Below are 20,391 nucleotides of genomic sequence, written 5' to 3'. Positions count from 1 at the left end.
CGAATTCCTTCAGCTTTAAGCGACAGCGCCCAGTCACGTACTAACGCGTGCAAGTGGTTATCTTAAAGACTGTGGGCCTGAGCAACGCTGATAAGAAGGTATATCTTGACCAGCCTACATCACCGGGACTTATTCCAAGAAAATAAACTTCTTTTGGAGGGCTATGACCAAAAAATTTGAGGAATGGGATGTTCCCCAAATGGCCACCAGAGACCCTCAAAAGACCCCTACTCTAATGTAAATAAGCTCCGAGAAGTGATTTAAATATGCAAAAGAATTCGCAGGAACGTTTAGCATATATGCATGAGTTTTGCGAAATGTAATGAATATGTATAAATTTCACAGATTTCAACTAGTCTGTTGGCTGGCTGCAGGGCATGGAATAGGAGGAGATATTCTCTGCACGCCTGGTGCCAAAATAAAGTAATGCAGCTTTCTAATACTGAAATTACAGTGTTGGAGAGTTTTATTCCCGACTTTCAGTGATCCAGCTGGGAAACGTGGGTAGGATCCTGAGCACCCACTGCAGCCCAAATCGTCGCCAGAACCCCGGCCACCATAAGGCAACTTTTTCCTTCCTGCCTTTCCACGCCTTCTCCATCTGTCTCAAGCAGCAGCAAGGGGTTAAAATACAAACGTTTGGGATGTAACTGAAACAAACCAGCGGGAAAGCACATTTATTTATTTTTTCTGCACTAGGTCCAGGATCACTCCAGCCCTTCACGCAACTGTAGTTCCCAATAAATGATGTAAAATCCAGCTATGCTTTGCCTGAGCCACACGCGAGCGCTGCCCAAAGGTTGTACTTGTTCTGCTTCCCACCTGGCCGTCCCTCCCGTCCCAGGCAGCAGCAGGAGAGTGCTGTCGCTTTACCCCAGCGCTAAACCTCGGGGTGATAATACAATACAGAGCTGAGCCATACAAAACCACCCCCTTACAGGCTCAGATTACAGCCCTCCCTTTGCTTCAGGGTTAACGATGTGCTGCTGGTCTGCTCGGGTGTCCTGCTGCACAGCTGCCCACGGTGCTCAGCCAGGAGGCGACAGCGGAACGTGGCTTGAGGAAACACAACAACCCACGTTCCTCCCAAACACTTCATGCTTCTGGCAAGGGAACTTTATGGTACCAGAATCAGAGAAGTCTGGTACTAGAAAAGAGAAGCCAAGCTCTATTCAATAAGCCAGTTGGGTCCACACTGCTCAGAAAAATACATTTTCTAAAGTCTATTCTGATCTAACATCACAAGTTACAACCCCCCACTGTAAATCATATTTTCATCAAAATTACCCTCAGTTTAGCCTCTTGTAATTTCATGGGGTTACTCTGCAGCCATGAGAGAATATGAAATTTCATCTCTATTCCTAATTCAAAAATACACTCAGAATTCTCAAATTTAGCAGGAAAACTTAATAACAGAATATTTTTTAGCAATTACTTCTACATCCCAGCTACTGATTCATTAAATAGTGTAAAGCTAGTCTGCCTAAATAGAAAACTGTCTTAGAAATCTTTATGCTCCTTGTTTAGAGACACTTAGAAAAAGCTGCTTCTAGATAAAAACAAAGTAAGACAAATTCCATATAGTAAGAAAAGAGAACAGAAGCAAAGCAAGACAAAACCTTACCCTGAGTCTTTTGGCAGACAAATCCATAATTTTTCTGACAGTTTTCTAAGTACCATTTTCCCGTAAAATAAAAATTAGGGCTATTTGATACCAATGTACATAGTGGAAGTTGATCTTGAATGTTAAAATGCTGTCTCTGCAATCAACACAGAACCACATATTAATTTTAAAATACACTGTGTAAAACAATGCATAATTATTACATCAAATTTAGGAGAATAATTATCTGAAAGTCTCCCTAACAAATATTTAGGTAGAACAATGAACAGTCCCATAAATACAATTTGAACCAATAACCTCATAATTAAATAGTCACAAGCTTTCAGTTGAATGAACTAAAATACTAATCCCAGCTGGGACTAATGTGTTGTAAAAGAATGTATTAAAATAGGAAGTTCATAATCTTGTTCCTAAACTTTCCTCAAGGATCTAATACTAACCATATGATTCAAACTTTGCTGCTTAAAACCAACTGCAAGAGAAAGAGAGTAGAGCCACAAATTATGCAAATGTGTGTTTCGACAGCGCCTTTTTTTCTACTTCTACTTATTCCTGTAAATCTGTGCCTACAGTTCTTTGAAGTTGCAAAGATTAAGAGCAGCCTAAACTACTGTAACAACTTTGGCCTTGTCTTATGGAAGTCATGATTTTTATGGATAAAACCAACTTCTCACTGTCACAACCCCCCCTGAAAATACTCACATCCACTATGTCAACCGGCGACCAGTTGGAATACCTTTGAGGGTTTTCATTCAACCATTTTTCATAATCGTCACTCTGGAAACCTATCCAAACACTAGTTTTCCATCCATATAGATTCATTGTTATGAAAGCTAGGAAATGAAACAGAAACAAAATAAACCAGTAAGCATTTAGGGATAGATGAAGTCTCTTGCAACACACTAGAACATTGAAAAATTAATTTCCAATCAATGATATTACATAGAAAATAAGAATGAGTGGCATTTCAGTATCATCAAACCATAAATTCAGTTAAATTGATTAATTTCAATTGGGTTAGGATCTAGTCCATTAGCTAATAATACCAGCCCAATCATAGTACAGTCCAATTGAAGAAGCTTTCCTCAGTTTTAGTTGAAGTTTTCTCAACTGAAGATAGCCAGCGAGATTCCTCCCACCTCCAAATAAGTGGTTTTACAAGTGTATGAAATTCAACAACAGCTTTTTTTATGAATAGGATTCATAAATATTTCCAAATTTGCTAGCATTTATTTCTCTGACAGTTCCAGCCTGGTGCTATACTATATATAAGACTTCAAGTACTACTAAAAGATAAAAATGACATAAGGTAGAAATTTTAAATAGCAAATTTTTAAATGGGTATTCCATTTTTGGGAGTATTTTTAAAGCACGGTAAGCACAAAAGAATTTGCAATTAATCCTTAAAATGTACCTGTCATATATCTCAGTGAACCTTTAAATTTTGGGAAACTAAGAAAGAGAAACGTTAATGTGTTTAAAGCAGTGGAACCATGGGTAAGAGCTGAACAGTCTTCTTTCCTAGATCTGTATCCAAGATTAAACTTTACTACAGCATCCCAATGAAGATAGCGTTTTATTTATTTAACAATATTTTCAGCACTCTACCTTGCTCCAGTTCATCTTTCAGGATTGCAAGTGACCCATCATAGTTACTGCAGAATTCTTGTGCAGAGTACCAGTTTCTCAGATGTTCTGGATCCTTTGGAATTTGTATCAAAAAGCACTGTTTCAAACAACAAAAACAAACAAGCTTGTTTTGTTTGTTTTTCTCCAGTCATTTATCAATCACTAGGAGTGATCACTAAAACATTTCACATGCTGTTACTGAATGTTAAATATTTCACTTGTTTCTGTCCTGCCATGGACATCTCCAGCATGTTCAACATTAGTTTTCAGCTGTGATCTGGATTGCATTCAAATCAGTTGTTTCAAGGCAAGCACAATTGAGGTCACTGCAGTGAGCACTGGCATAAATTCAGCCATCTTGATGCATGTTGCTATTAAGCAACTTAGGCATTCAAGAGAAGCCAGATGAAATAGTTACCTTTTGACCCTCAACTGCAAATAAACTTTGGCTTATAATTATCTTTAATGAAGCCCATTTGAAACAGCATGTTTCACAGGACAGCAGCAATTAGGGATCGATTTAGGACATCAAGGGGTTAGAGACCTCTTTTGAAGACATAAAAGACACTTGGAATTGTCATATGTAGAAAAGAGAGGATGGAGCAGGCTTTTTATGGCAAAGGCACAAATAACAATTGCATTGCTTTTGCACATATGAGTATTTACTCCCTGAAACTAAAGTAAAAATTTTAACACCTGATTAAGACAACTTCTTAAAGTGTGGGAAGCTACTTAACAGCAATAAACCTTTGTGTCACTGTGTCAGTGGTTATAAACCCAAGGGCCCTGTTTTCAAAAAGCAAGAAAATCTTCAAATATTAAGTAATCCTTAAGTACAATTTCTGTCCTACATATGGAATGTATTTTGAACAATGAAACAGCATAAAAAAGGCTTTACTTTGAATCCAAAGTGCAACCAGCCTTTGGGACATACTCCTTGTTGGTTCGGGTCTTTTGGAATCTCTTTCTCTATCTTCTTTGGAATTTTACGTTTACAAATACAGGGAAGAGAAACAGTACAGTTTTCATCACCCCAGAGTCCTGAGTAAAAAGAAAAATCACAGTTCAACACTGGTTGGAGAATTGGAAAGGGTTTTCTCTTAGGTAGCTTACATATTGTTTAGTGTTTGAGTAAAAAGAGATTCTACATCAATTACATTTGGACATACTGCATTACAGTGGATTTGATGGTTCATGGAGCATGTATTTTTATTTCCAGCTTAATTTTATCGAGTAAAACCAATTCCTCTACACTGAGTCACATGATGTATGACTATATCATCATTTATTTTAAAAATTAGTTCTGCTGGGAAAAAAAAAAAAAGATGCCTTCCAGATAAAATAGTTTGACTTCCTTACATCGAAAATTTTTGGCAAGATCCAGGTGATGATATAAAATGCTGATCTGCTTAGGAGGAAAACACACTTTTCAGGAAACTCAACAAATTTTTGCCCAGCCCCCACCTTAGGCCAGCTAAAGGGGGAGGGAGGGTGGGCATCTCTTCCTTTTATCTGACACTAACTATGGCAGTGGCAAACTCAAGCATTCAAAAGTCACGAATCAAAACCCCAAGATAATGTGGGGAAATAAAAAAGGTTTTACATTTTTTCAGTTTTGACTTTCGAGGCTGGGATTACAAAACTGCAGCGGCATTAATCTTTTTTGTCTCTTTGCACAAATACCAAGCTGGCTATTTTTATTTTCCTTGGAACCTGATATGTTTATTTTATCACGTGATTTCCAGATCAGCCGAAAACAGACACTGTGAGATGATAGAAATCACTACACCAGCAGCACCATGACTTTTATTTTTTTTAATACTCTAGTAAAATATGGAACTATGCCATGATTGAAAGGCTAGGACCAAAATTATGGCACCCAAAAATCCCTCAGCAGACTGGCTGTGGGATCAAAAATAAGTACCTGAGTACTTAAAAGTCATGTGCTGATAGAAAAACAGTTTATAGATGTAGGAAAAATTGTTGCTCAGTCCATCTGCGTCAATTGGTTCTGAGAAAACTGTCTGTGAGCACCAGCAATGCATTAACATTGTTGCTGTGCCACATAACAGACAATTAAAACTGAAGCATCAGTATCACTGGATCTTTGTATTCTGACATCAGAGAGCTGTAACTATTAATATACTTTTAAAACCTACAACCTAGTCTCTGAGCATATTAATATTTCACTATTCTTTCCTTAGTCTCAGAAGCAGTCATGCAAATTATAACCATGGAACAGGACTTTAATATGGATTACATTTCTTAAAAGCAATGAAAAAAATACAAACTCTGTGGCTAACAGAATCAAATCACAATTCCTGCAGCAAAAGGAAATATAAAAGAAACCTGTTTGTGATGAAATGAAGCCACATCTTTTCCCTGGTTTCTGCAGATCTCCTTCCCTCCCTTCATCCCAGTTCTGGTACGTTACTGGTGATTCATCTCTCCAGCTGAACAGAAATATTAAGAATGAAGTTTCACTTTTTCCTATCCTTACCTAAAACTACACCCTCCATTAAAGGGTTGATAAGGAGATGTAAGGGAGAAAGAAAACAACCAACCACCACTATCAAGGTCAATATAAATGTGTTCTACAACCCTGTCAGAAGGAATATTGCAACATGGAGATAAATTAAGAGCAATATTATTCTGAATGATATTTACATGAGAATTGAAGTTGTCTCTTGAATATCCCACTCAGTCACCAAACTGCTTTGGCCCATCATACTGAGACAGGGCATGCCAAGCACAACTCACAGCAGCTGTGGCATGCACGGATTCTTACCGAAATCCATCACTGAGGTTTTCTGCGTGCAGTCCAATCCACCAGTGAACATCACTATTCGACAGCTATAAAAGAAATGTTTTCCATGTGTTAAGTTGCTGTTGCTCTCCTATCAAGGCATTAACAAACTCCTGAAGTCACTGTGTATTCAAATAGCATCTCCATTGGGTTCCAATGGGAAGAACAGGTGCTAAATCCTGCCCATCTTAATTCATGTCACTTCAGTGAGCAGAGCATGATTTAGCTCCCGTATTTCCTCAGGATTGCTGATGCATCTTCTTTAACCCAGGAATTTACCATTTTAGGAATTTACAGCCTATCTGGTTTGAAAAGACTGGCATCTTAGACCAGAATTTGTTTTTCCCCAACTCCTAAAATTAAACAATAGCAAATGTTTCCTTTAAACACTAACATAGTGCTGATCCTCGATGTTTCCAAAATGCTTTCTCTGAACATTTGCTGATTTTGTATGGCTCATACCAGAGTTTTCTAGAGATGCTTTCCAGATTGACTGCTGTTCTCATGAAAGGATCTAGACCTTTGCTTCTAAAAGGCAAAATGCTATGGAAAAGCCATGGAAATAATGTAATTCCAACAGACATGGGTTATTGCTTTGTTGAATTGATTCTAGCTTAAGCTATGAACTGGTTTCACTTTCAGAGTTAGCCAGCCTGTCACAGTTTGGGGGCTTTTGGAAAAAGAAAAAAAAAAAAAAAAAGTTCTGAATGTGCAGGACACTAGAGAAGCCACCTTGTCTCTGTGAAGCATTTATTTTTTGTCAGAAAGAACTGAAGCCCAGCCTGTGTTGTGCCTCCACAGTGTCCTCAGAGTTACAGTTAGGATTTCTCCAGCTTACATCTTTTTAAGCAATATCAAATGAAGAAAATAGACATTTCTGACAAAGAAAAGACTCTGGAATGCTCTCTGATTTCGTATTGCCTGGCCCCCAAGTTTAGTTTTCTAATTACAGCACTCAGCCCACATACTACAGTTTTTAAAGAAATAGTGAAAAAAGTGATTCCAAATTCCATGCTAAGAAATCTTGACCAAGCTTTCAAATGACACATGCGAAGTCTATTTGGACTGCTGAGTATTATTTTAGTGATTTACTTACTCCTGCTTCCACAGGAAACTAGTTACAATCACTTAGGGACAAACTATGCTGAGAAAGCTCAGCCAAAGCCAGCAGGCCTTAAAATAGCTGTGTATGTTGTATTCTGAGACAAAACTTCTAGGAAGTTAAGTTGATTTCCAGTTTCAAGAGACTAAACTTTGCTTTTTTTTTGTAGAATGCTCACCAATTTTTGAAATGCCCGCTAATTTTAATGATAAATCCACTTTTGAAAGATCTCATGTAAATAAACATGATTGACAAGCAGCATTCTGCTCATCCATTTTCAGTGATCTTAAGTTGGAAGAATATATATATTTTTAATTTTATATCATTTTTTAAGTCATAAAGATTCAGAGTTAGGTAATGTAGTAATTATATCACATCACAGTCTCTGGTACATGTGGAAGAAGACAAGACAGCGTAGCCAGTTGTGTTACTTGTCATTATAAGCTTTTTCTGCCATGACCTATCGGTTTAAATCTATTTCATCATGCTTTAATATAAAATTACTTAAATAGGAGATAAAAATTATACACAATTCCTTGGAAACTGAAAGACCCCATATTAATATAACACACTTCTATTTATGCTTTCTGTTACAAGTTAAAAGCAGGGAAGGCCTGTAAGTGTGGGTCAAGAGCTTTTCTACCCATAACTCGGTGTTCTTTTAAAGATTACACTACAATATCCCCTTACACTACAATATCCCTTTACACTACATTGAATTTTTTCCTCAGTAAGGCAGACAGATTATTTGCATTCATTTTCAAATTTTCATTATTTTGGTTTTACTGAGAACCCCTGAAAGAAAACAGACTCAGTTTCTTCGGAATTCATCTACTTGTGCAGCTATTTCTCACTTTCAAAGCTGTTTGTTACATCAGAAAAGTTGTAGAGAAATTCTGCTGTAAACCAGAGGAGGCAATTTAGAGGCAAATGTCTCTTGTTTCCCCACATAAAAATCCACAGTCAAAAGGGGATTTAATTCAGTAGACATCATACAAATCTGTGGACTCACTGGAACATTACCCAGGCTGGTGTGCACAGAGGAAAAGGTAGGCTGTTTTCCATGGTCATAAGCACCCTTCTCTATGATTTATAGTTCTAGCTATAATTAAGATGCAGAGAAATTGGCAATCCTTCACTCTTGGCCAGCTCTCTTCAACAGTAATCTTTCAAATGATCACGTTGAAGATTTGAACTATGGAGACCATTTCAAACATCTGCACTTGCTGCCCACGTTATGCTAATACACACTCTGAAACATCCCTTTGTGTTGCTCCCTGATCACCAGCTGCCAAGTGACAAAATGGGAGTGGAGTAGAACTGCACTTGGGACAGGAGACATCCCAGTGGATGCAGAACCACTGTGTGAATGTGAGGAACGACGACAGCTCCCCTTGGTCAGAGAGGAGTGGAGGGAGAGGAAGAAACAGAGAAGGATGTACACCACACATGAAACACACCTTTCTCTTTGCCCCCAATTACTTTCCTAGCTGTGGTATAGGAAGCTGGGTTTTTGCTTCTCCTGGGTTTTTTGAGGCAGATTGATCAACCTGCTCAACAGTAGAGCTGATTCTGCGGATTTGAAATGTTACTGACTTCTTAAGCTAAACAGGGCTTCAGGGAGAGGTATGGGAAATGAAGAGAGCAAGAACATTATTTCTAATGTAAAATGTCTTTTGGATTCTACCTGGAATAACAGGCAGACAGATCCTCCAAGAGATACAGCAGAAAACAGTCAGTTACCACCTGAGGGTTTATTTTTTAAAAGGGGTCATTTTTCTTACCTTCCTTATTTTATTTTGAATAAAGGTTTGTTCACCAGAAGAATTTACTGTTGCTATTCCACCACGAAGCCAGCCACAGACAAACTTGCAGGTTTCCCATTCTGCAGGGCTGACGTGGAAAAGATATTCTGCTCCTTGATAATACAGCCAGGGCAGTTCTAGAAAATGAGCAAAAGAGTCAGTGCTGTGCAGGAGTAAAAAACTCATTTCAGGTCTCATCTTTTTTTTACCCCTATGGCCTGCCTGCAGCCACATGTCAGAGGACAAATATGCCACTAGGAACAGCAGAACAATATTTAACATATCAATTTGTGGGGGAAAAAAATGGACTATGAGTTGGTTTTCTTCTGTAACATTCTATCCCTTGACACTGCAGTAATATCAAGAGAGTTGTAACAGAAGGGCAGTTTTAATGTGATGGAGAGGTTATCAAACTCCTGTGCTTATTACTGGCAATATTCCTTAACCAAACCGAAGCAGTGTCTGATGCTCTAGTGCTCCTAAACAACAGTGGCAGATTTGATCTGCTAACAAGAAGTTTCTACAGAGTTCCTTACTGTAAATTTTCAACTTAGAAAATTTTAGTTATTTTATTTTAACAAAGGCTCTAATTGTATTTCCAAGTTATATTGTTTCAAGATGAAAAAAAGAAAATATTGTCATACCAGCTGTGTACCAAACTGGACTCATGGGTTTAACACCTGCAAAAAAAATACAAACCAAAAATCATTAAGAACATTGCTATTCTTGTTCAGGGATAAAAAAAAAAGGAGTTAAACATGGAATAAAATAAAATAATTGCCACACTCACTAAAAAACATTTACAGTAGTTTTTATGAATAACAGCTTTGAATGAGTATTTCTAACTAACTGCTAATCTTGCTATATATTTTTAAACTGACTGTTCACATTATATCAGTTAACTGGACAACAAACATAAGTGGAGTAATCCCTATGGCTTTGCCATGATTTCATGCAGAAGACTTTGAGAACTCCGGAGGTGGCTAAAAAGGAGACTTTCAGGTAGTTTTTTCCTTGTCTCTCCTGAATAGCAAGTAAGGTGTGTAACAGACAATGCATGCTAATCAACATTTTACCTTTTGGTATTTTGCATATCCATTCACGCTTGTCATTACAGTGTGCTGGAAAGACTGTTCTGTTTACTTTGAACACACCACAGTTTCTTGAGTCATCTTCAACATACGTGTGCTCCAGAAACGAAGATACAACCTGAAAACAGCACATTTGTTCTCTTTCACTGACAACCCAAGATGAAGCATTTAAAAACCTCATCATGGAGAAAAGGAAGGATTTAGACATGTGTGTACAATATGAATATCTAAGCAACAGCTAGAGGACCACCTAAATTATGATGGTGAAATACAAATAATAGGGTCCATAGTCATGTTCTCCCAATGTCCTGTCCAACTTACCTATCTTATATCAGACTTCTTCTTCATAAAAATAACTGAATAGCTGTGAAACCTAACAACTTTTTGACATGACTATCAGCAGTTGCCCACATCTAAAAGCCTTTGCCTTGGTTCAACCTATGCTCAGATACAACTCGAAAGGTTACCGAAATACAGAGTAAACTGATAGTTACAGGTGTTTTGTCAGACCACTGCCATGTCCTTCCAGAAAGTGCATTTCTTTTATTAAATCCAATCCAGAACTGTCTCTCTTCTGTTCTATAACAGAAACAAAGAAAATAACATTTCTCATGCCCATTTTCCTTAGCCATTTCAGAAATATTTTAATAGTACAAATACATATATTAATTTCTTTTTGAATTCAATATATCATTTCATAATACATTTCTTAACTTTCTAGTATCCTTGAAGTAAACTCTTGCTTTCCTACTAAATGTTAGATTCTATTTTACAAGATGAAAACATTTAAAATAGGATTAAAATTGTTGAACCTCCATTTCAACGAGGAATGATAATTCACAAAAATACCACCCTGACAATAAGAGCTGCTCAACATTTTCCACAAAAATCATCTTCACAAAGAATCATATTGCAATGTTGCTAATGTATTTCACCCAGTTTTAAGTTCATGTTAGAGTAGGGACTTATTTCAACACTACTAAAGAGGATGGAATAATCTAAATTGTAGATTAGCATGATTAAGATAAATCTTGTTGGTGTTAAAAATATACTTACCTATCAAAAATTGTATATAATAGATTGTTCAAAAATGTCTCTTCAAAGATGTGGCTAAAACTAGCAAGATGTGCTCCAAAATCTTGGCATAATGCTTCTGCTTCATCCCATGTTCTTCTCATCAGAACTTTTTCATTGTGAAATATCTGCAATAAAATAAACATTGTCATAAAGTTAGTTGATTTTAGAGAGCAGTTTTTTCAGAAACTCAAAGAAATAAGGTATTAGTCACAGTTTTTCCGAGCTGAAGACACGTATCTTCCAAGTATAGCTCTGATTCTTGTTACTACTTTCACTGACTTTTAAATGCAGTGAAGGATGGTAACAGGTAATTTTTGTTTGTTGAGTGAAAGAAATAATGCATTATCAAAATTTTTTTAGGAACAGCATATCCCTAAGCTGGTGTAGAATCAGAAAAACTCAAAGCAAGTTTTACATGTACCTTGTAGCAGCTGAGCAGATTAGGTTCTGACTCCCATCCAAAATAGCAAGAACTTGATTGTTTTTGAAAAGTAAGTTCAGGTTCTTCGTAAGAATTAACTTTTTGCCTGCACAATGACATTGCTTTGAAGTCCTTACAGCTTTTCACCTCCCAATAACCAACAGGGTGCTGCCCTCGCATAGCCACACATCCTCCAGAATGACCTAGACATGGGAGTAAGTGTTGAATATCAGAATAAAACATCTGAATTTTGTGATTTTTTTTGGTCAAGTGGCTGTTTTATTGACCTGAGTTTCTGGATAAAACCTTAATGAACTTACAAAACCAGCAAATTCTTTGGTCAGCAGCCAGTTTATCAGCCTGTCTTGGCCAGCTTGAGCTTGTAAAATGAACCATGACAAACAGTTCCTCTCAAAATGCAGGAGAAGAAATGCAGTTAAAAACATTACTTTTGCAAAATGCAGTAGTAAAACCATAAATGTAAAGAGTCCAAATCAGAGAGCCATTATTGAAATGGAGTATCTTTATTATTACGTCTCTGTTTTCAGGTATTGCTTAGTGGTTTATGTTTCAAAGGTTGAACGATTTCATTTTTTCATTTTTTGTTTCCTTGGAATATTTTCCTTAGAATTACTATAAAGCATCAAGATCAAACTAAAGTGGAAGAAGAAGAAACCTCCACACGATGCTGCTAGTCACAGAAATGTATCTGGCAACCGCTGGCCTATTTTTCATATAAAATGCAAATTTCAAACTGTGAGTTTTACTGAATAAAATTCATTATTTTTCTAGGACCTGTTGCTGGGAATCTCAAGAAATCCTTGAAAAATTCATAAAGAAATGTATGGAAAACATCAAGTATGGTTTTTGATGTTTTAAAAAAATATGGTGTATACAACAAATGTATTATAGTTCCTAAAGGAATGTGTGAAAAACACCTCATGGGACAAGAAGAATTTCAGGGATTTGCTGTGTCTGTAAGGAGGGCCCAACTGTGGGCAACTTCAGGCACAAGTCTGTAGCATAAGCCACAATTCTTCTCCAGTATTTTTTTCAGCATTTGATTACACAAAAGAAACACTAGATTAATATTTCCCTTGCCTCACGTGGGAAGAGTGGTGTCCAGCATCCCACCACAACCCAGGATAACAGCACCTAGGTGGAAAGCTGGGAAGGAAGCTCCAGCTTCTCCACAACTGCCAACTCACCTAATTCAATCCATGGTAGGAAGTTATGGAGCCAACAGCAGAGTTAAGTTTATCTCTCTGCTCTCTTGGCCAGGCAGAGAGGAGAGGACTGGCAGTCTTTAGTCCCTGCTAAGCCACTGGTGCCATGGGGAAGAGAGCACACTCCCCAGTTTCCAAGCCATTGCTTTTTTTACCAGCATGCTACTCACGTGGCTGGTACTTGTTCCAGTTCGTGTAGCTCACGGAGCGATTCTTTCCTGCTGCACTTAGCCAAACATATTCTCCTGTGTTGTTAAGGTCTTGCAATCCTATCCAAAAATAAGTTCTCTCAGATTTTACCATGCTGCGGATCATACTGTTGATAAAAGCTTGCTCAAACCTTAATAAAATAATGAAGATAAAGTTTTTAGAATAAAATAGGTAAAGCGGTATTTTAGTGAACAGCTCTCATGAAATTATTTAAATTAATCTGAGAAGACAAAAATATAATAGAGGTACTTAATTTTTTCTACAGAATGTTGTGGGGAACTTGAGGCACAAATCTGTAGCACAAGCCACAATTTTTCCCTATTTTTTTCAGCACGTGAGAAAGAAACACTAGAATCAGATCTTATAACCTCAATGCTCAAATTATGAGACATAAAGACAGAATGTATTAATGATATGCAAATAAAAACAAGAAACTCCTTGTATGAAGAAAAAAAGTTAGTGGGGTCTGAAAAGGCTCCAGAAGAAAGAAAAGAAAAATCTCCACACAGAAGTGTCCTGTTGAAACCAGCAGATACACAAACCAGCACTAAGAAACCAGATCTGAAGGACTCAAAGGACCAGCTGAACTGACTACAAGGAATCACATTTTTCCTCTTTAATTTCTTCACTGAAGTTATGTGAGAAATATGCGCCTCTTTGCAAGTTATAATTGCTGTGTATAGTAATCCAATTGTCACTTAAATGCAATTAGTTCTGATATAACTGGTATAGGATTACACAAAAATGTTTCCGTTTATGAGCACATTTAATCAGCTGCCTATCAGTTTCCCAGTTTGATGAAGACTTACTCGACTTTTTGGTTTCACAACCTTTGAAAAGAATGGCTAAGTACCATAAGGGTGACATTAGTGTAAAATCTGAATGTATCTGTAAAACTGTGAGTGACTCAGAACTTGTATTTAATTTTCATTTCCTTTGTATGTTCTCTTTTTATGTCTACTCTCCTTCCTCTACAACTTACTATCTAATGAACATTTTAGGATCAATAACTGAAAAGTTTTTGCAGTTTTCACTCCAGAACAACAAACCTCAGCAGTAATTTAACAAAACCACTAACAACCATGTTTTTGCTACTCTTCGCCACTGCTGCTAACTGGAACTGGGAACTAACATCATAATTAGTGATGGCTACATCCAGAAGGGAAAAAAATAGAAATAAAAAAGCAGAAAAAGACAGAAGACATGATTCCAGTGATGAGCAGCATGCCCTCAGCTCCCTGCCACATTTGAGCTGCCAATGCTCAGCTGCAAGAATTTGTCCTTTATTCTCCCTGAAAGGACCACTGTTGCACTGCAGCTCAGTGCTGTACGCCCTGTGCACAATCCTGAAACCAGCTGGCAGGACAAATTCCCATTGATGTAAGTCCTTATGTAGGGTAGCCAGTGTTTTCCAAAAAAACTACCTACTATTCATCTGATTGCTGGTGTCTGCTTCTCCTAGTCTAAAGGGAGCAGACATTTCCTCCTTAAACTTTTAGGGTTTGGGCTTTTTTTGATAGTTTGGGTTTTTTTTAACAATAAATATGCAGCAGTTAAAGTACCTATGTAATTTATCTATCAGTATGTCAAACTCTAATGGAAAGCCAACATGAAGGGTAAATAACGAGGAGAGCAGAGAGAACCCAAGCATCCACACATCTGCAGAGGAGAAAGCTCTTGCTAAAGCTGGAATAGAGGTAAATAAGAACAAGGCATGGAAAAACAGCGACAAGCGCTTTCAAACATTCTCTCTCTTACCCTAAGAGTTTGCTGAGAACTCACATAAAATGAATACATTAATAGAAGGATTTATAAAACATTAATTGATTTGGATTAAAATTCTGTATCTTTTCATTATAAAAAGTATGTTTTCATTTTTCAGTACACCTTCCAAGTACACCAATGAAGTTTCTTAAAGATGTTACAAACCCCTGTAGAAAGCATATTCTTTGAATTCCTGCATGCCCAGGTGTACACATTGCTGTAAGTGTTTATTAGCCTAACAGTTGCTTTTTACTAAATTTATTTTCAATTAAAAATTAAAGCAAAACACACCCTTGATTTTAGCCAGTGTTAGTAATTATGCTCACCTCACAAGCAAAAATTATGTCACTATGGTAATATCTTTTGCCATGCAACACTTTATAAAGTTAGAATAGCTCTTGTTAGAGGTATCTTCACACTGTCTAATAGGATTAACTACCTGTTTGTTACTGATACAAGTGCAGATGGGCAGAAATAACCACTGGAAGCATGTTCAAAACTTCGAGGGGTACTGTCGATTTTGTAACAATATCCACCATGTCTTTCCCATCCCTTAAAAGAAATGAACATTATTTTATAGATTATTAAGTATTGTGTAGTTGTTAAAAACTTGTTCCCCTTTTGTACCTTCTGTCTGCTGATCCCTGGCATCCCTATAGACCTTTTCTTTCCTACCATGGTTGAAGAGCAGTTACCCTCAATGTCACTCGAAATGTGGATATCAGATGAGCCAGAACACTGAGTCAGTGGTCAGCCAGCCTCATTTCATCTCATTATTAGCCTTTTATTTCACACTATTCCCCCCGGGTGTCCAAAAGACACCACCTGGACTGGTGTAAGTTCTGCTGGTGTGAGTTCATGCAGCAGTATCTGCCTGGTCTTATGATTAAATGTTTTAAATAAGCAAGAGAATAAAGAAATAATACACTCTATCAGTCTTTTGATTAGTTGAATGTAACTTTTTGCATGTTAGAAATAAAAGGATAAAAGCCAAGGGACTGTAAGGGGGTTCAGAAAATGTTTTTACAGGGTGTGAAACATCAAAAAGCAGAAATTTATTCTGAGTAGAAGTTTGCCAGAGCAGATTAAAATACTTAAGACCAGTGGCTCAATACCTTGAGACTCAATCCTGCGGCGCACAGGACTGAGAAGAAGTTGAAGTGCTGTGAAACTGCTGACTACAGCTTGTCAAGAAAACCTTGATGCTCTGCACATTTTTCACCCAGTCAGGACTGTGACAAACCTTTCTTACACTAATGACACACAAAATTCTTGAGTGATGGAATACATTGGTCCAAATGAAATAAACGCATTCACCCTAAACTTTTGGAAATGTTAAGCTGGAATCAAGCAATAGTGTCCATAATATTATGACAAGAACTCTGGTTCTGGACACTCTACATCTGGGGAAATCCAAACATTTCAGCTTCAACCTTCTTATAATTCTACTGAACTGGCTGCATTTCTTCATTTCTCAAGAAACAGGACAGGAAATTTAAAAAGGGAAAACAATGAGCTAAATAGTAAAGCAGGTTAGAGAAGAGAGATGTTTTCCTCCACAGTTTTGAATATAACAGAAATTCAACAAGTTTCTCCTTTCCACACTGTGAAAAGGAACTGATGGCAAATAAAGCCATACTTTAACTCACTTCCTTTTACTACCAGAATGCAGAGCCTAAATGCCTGAAAATATGATGCAATGTCCCAGTTAGAGAGCTGTGCTCCTTCCCGTTTGTGTTTGAAAGCAAACGGAATGCTAGTGTACAAGTGGAAGAGTTCACCCTCCATGTCAATGAAACGGATTGTTTTTCACCCTGACATTCCATTTCAATGTATGAAAACCATGTGTGGGGATGAGGCATCATATAACAGCCATTATTTACACAGATGGTGGACAAAAGGGCTTCACTTTTGATCTAGAAAGAAATAGGAACTTGGGTCACAACCACTGATGAAACAACAAGCCATGAAAGGCATCTTGTGAAGGCTTTTAATCTTACATTAAAATTTAGTTTACACATTTTTAAACCAAAAAATGAGATTTTTCCGAGCAAAACATGCATGTCTTTAATATGACAACCTAAAACTATTTCTCTATTTGCATCCATAGGTTCTGTAGCTGTATTTAGAGGCTACCTATAAGATTCTATGTCATTAGTATAGTTCTAAAACAACCACAAACCAACTTACCTCTGGACAACTCGATTCCAGTTCAGGTGAGACACTATTAAATTCACCTGCTTTTTTGCAAATATAGAAAAATTTGTCTTCGCATTTTTTAATCCTCCAATGTCCCTCCTAAGGAATAAAAAGGAATATATTCTGTATATACCCATATTCTCAAGCATATCTATACAAACATTAGATTACATTCTCTCTTCCTCTTTTAACTCTTCACTAAAAAATAAGTAATTTTTCTCACTCCATTTACTTATCCATTTGTTTCTACCAATACTATCAGCAGGACATCTCCAATCAATCATACAAAAGGTTTGTCTCTGAATCAGTGTTCAGGATGTAAAGCATCTTAATCAACTAACACTATGGCCATGCCAGAGCACTTTTCTTTCTAGCTATCACAGTTCTTCGTATTTGAGCAGCCCTTACTCAAGATATTACAATGTCTGTATCATATAATTTTCACACATCTGTATATACTGGACATGTATCAAAAACAATGCTTGAAAAATTTTATCTTGAACCTCCTTTTCCGTTGTATTTTACATTTCGTTTGTTTACAGTTGCAAGCTGAGTAAAATACAACTTTGGAATCTAAAACCCCAATTGTTCCAAAGTCCTATTTTCTGCTTCCAATAGGAACACACATTTTCCAGTCATTGTAATTCTCTTGCCTTTCCCCAAGTTAAAAATTGCAACCTGGACCCACTACTGTAGAGACAGCAGAAACTCTTCTTGATACAGTTTTCACGCTCAGAACATACTTAGCAAAATAAATTTTTAATTATGGTGCTACTTATGCAAGTCATGTATTAGTGAATTTAAATACTGTTAATTGCAAAAGTAAAATAAACTCATGACCACACTACAAAAGAATTGACAGTGCCATGAATACCAACAAGACAGGACAGTGTTGCTTTAACATCATTCCCTGTTTTACAACCCCTGACTGATTTGGTGTCAATCTTCCTGCTGTCAACTTCTATACTTTTATGTAGACCTAGACTACTATGATTTTGAAAGATGCTCCATAAAATTTATAGATATTTACACCAAGATAATAGAGGCACAGCTGACAGTTTTTCAAAACATGAATTTGAAACTTTCAAGGCCAGAACCTATGCATCATAAATTACAATACACATAATTACCTACTTGGATTTAAAATTACTTTATCAAAATACCCACTCATATTTGTTCTCTTCCATTTGGCAGGCTTTATATATGTAGCATTTTTTATTGAACATAAGCTCAAAAACTGTGATTAATTTTCTGTGCATCAGCACAGCAAAATGCATTGGTTTCTAAAGGCTGCACTGCATTTATCATAACATCACTACATTGGGAATCAAAAAACAAAGTCATACTCCAGATCGTGGTTTAAAAAAGTATGCACAGCATATTATGAGCTAAAAAAAAGTGCCTAATTCTTTTAAAAAGAGAACTTACATGTCCTTGTGCTGAAACACAGAGTTGTCCTGTTCTTTGAAAGGTGTTAGGTTCTTGTCTGTGCCAGTTAGAGAATTTTACTGGGGTGCTATCTGACCACTCAAAAACAACAGGGGTGTTATTATTGTATAATCCAATCCATGTCTCTGTTATATTTTCTGTAAAAGAGTAAGTGAGTTCAGATTTTAATGGTGAAGTGACAAAGCCTGTTTTTTCTTTAACATCAACACCACCATTAAAAATTATTCATGGGGTTTTTATAGGAATGTCCTTTCATGAAAAAAAAAAGTTGTATAAACTTTAGGAAACCTTATTGATGAGACTATGTTCTACTACTCTTGAAAAACAAAAAATTTCAAAAATAGATCAACATACATGATAATAGGCTTTACAATCCTGAAAAATGCAAATTAAGAGCATATGCACTTTCTTGAAGTGCATGGGGTAGAAAAACTGACATGGAAGTGAAATATTTCTTCATATAATTTTCCGTGGCACACTCAGCTTTAGGTTTCTCTGAGAGTTTATAGGGTCCAGTGACAGCACAGTTGTAACCAGTGTCTGACAAGCGTAGGAGAAACAAGGCTTGCAGTTTGATGTAAAGTCGTATTTGACCAGAGAAAAAGCAGAAAAAGCACTCGGGCTCTCAGGCATGTAAGCCCTTCTCCTGAAGAGAAGCCTGAAGCAGGCTGGAGAGAAGCAGCAGACTGAAGCTGAATACAAGTTGAGAACAATTACATCTATCCATTACAGCATCCCTGCAAATAATGGTATTTGGTATCTATGGAGGGTCTTAATAGAAGTGAGGAAGATGACATGGAGGTTAATCTCCTAATCTCTGCATGTCACTGTGCCCCAGATCTGGGAGACAAACTCTCAACCTAACTGTGCAGCTCTGCCAGTACACTGGTAGATAATGGTTGCAGGCAGAAAATACTAACTTTTCTTTGCTGCTGTTATGACAACAAAAGTATTGGCATTGCTGCATCAAAGAGCTTTTGTTCACTAATTTCCTTGTGTAATTATGCTACCTCTTAGGACAATGTGAACCAGCAGAACTGCTTTGATACGCCCTGCTGACATCAAAGTGGACTCTGCCCTCATAGTAACAGCAGCAATTTTGCAGTGTGGAAGAGGCCAGCTTGAAAGCAAAAGATACACTGAATTGGTTTTGCTTCCAAGCACAACTCTAGTATAAGGTTGATAACTGAATATTTTGCAACAATTTGCAAGGAACCAGGCAAGAACAGGAAAGGACAAAAGCTAGCATGTTTACTATGGCCTCACTGTGTCTGCTTCGTGGACTCCTATCTTTATTTAAAGAATGGTTACTGGAAAAGGTGACTCTATACATTTTTAAGACTCCTAGAATGGGAATGCAACATGATTTCATTTTTTGCAAACGTAATTTGGGTGTGCCATGTAATACAGTGCTTAGATGGCTAACAATGTCAAAGAGCTGCACAGAAGAGCACCACAGAACATTTCAAGAAACACCACACACCTGAACTCCCCAAACTCACCACTTTCAAGCAAGTTAAGGAGCAGCTCTTCATCTGCCATGGAGGATATACTAATGAGCCTGCTATTTTCACTTTGGCATGAGAGTGAAGCATCATTCCAGCTCTTCTCCTCTTTATGGAGTCTGTAGCAGTTGCGATTGTGTGGGTACCAACCAGCGTCACAACGAGTGGCATAATACTTCCATGTATCTTTTAAATGAGCACACCAAGTTCATATACATTAGATAGAATTGCCAAGCTTATATGTTCATAACACATTCAGAGATGATTTTTTTTTTTAAATCTTCAAATGTTGAAAACAGAGTTGTCCAAGACGACTTAAGGAGGCCAAAACTCCTGCTCTATGGATCATCACCTACCAAGCAAACTGAAATTTCTTCCACTTTATTTGATGATTGAACTGTTTGGGCTGCTGGACTAGTGCAAATACTAATTCAGTTTAAAACACAGTTTATCTCCCTTATTACCTCTGAACCTGATTCAAAG

The 20,391-nt window shown here is 37.1% G+C and overlaps 1 protein-coding gene across 1 annotated transcript in view; it reads right to left on the bottom strand.

Moving 5' to 3' along the window:
• PLA2R1 (phospholipase A2 receptor 1) overlaps positions 1-20,391 on the bottom strand; it is a 39,120-nt gene that overhangs the window by 8,649 nt on the left and 10,080 nt on the right. The window contains exons 7-23 of the mRNA XM_082284574.1: positions 19,906-20,094; positions 18,383-18,540; positions 16,946-17,053; positions 15,195-15,307; positions 12,952-13,121; positions 11,556-11,758; positions 11,114-11,259; positions 10,552-10,636; positions 10,043-10,175; positions 9,611-9,646; positions 8,946-9,103; positions 6,042-6,106; positions 5,603-5,706; positions 4,152-4,294; positions 3,233-3,350; positions 2,327-2,457; positions 1,625-1,760 (exon numbers count right to left, since the gene is read on the bottom strand). Of these exons, the coding sequence (XP_082140700.1) occupies positions 1,625-1,760; positions 2,327-2,457; positions 3,233-3,350; positions 4,152-4,294; positions 5,603-5,706; positions 6,042-6,106; positions 8,946-9,103; positions 9,611-9,646; positions 10,043-10,175; positions 10,552-10,636; positions 11,114-11,259; positions 11,556-11,758; positions 12,952-13,121; positions 15,195-15,307; positions 16,946-17,053; positions 18,383-18,540; positions 19,906-20,094 (2,196 nt within the window). The remainder of the gene's footprint in view (positions 1-1,624; positions 1,761-2,326; positions 2,458-3,232; positions 3,351-4,151; positions 4,295-5,602; positions 5,707-6,041; positions 6,107-8,945; positions 9,104-9,610; positions 9,647-10,042; positions 10,176-10,551; positions 10,637-11,113; positions 11,260-11,555; positions 11,759-12,951; positions 13,122-15,194; positions 15,308-16,945; positions 17,054-18,382; positions 18,541-19,905; positions 20,095-20,391) is intronic.

This window comes from Coloeus monedula, assembly GCF_965178545.1.
Source record: "Coloeus monedula genome assembly, chromosome: 7".
NCBI classification, from domain to species: Eukaryota; Metazoa; Chordata; class Aves; order Passeriformes; family Corvidae; genus Coloeus; species Coloeus monedula.
The sequence above is the reverse complement of the archived record's forward strand: the minus strand, read 5'-3'. Positions and strand labels throughout refer to the sequence as shown.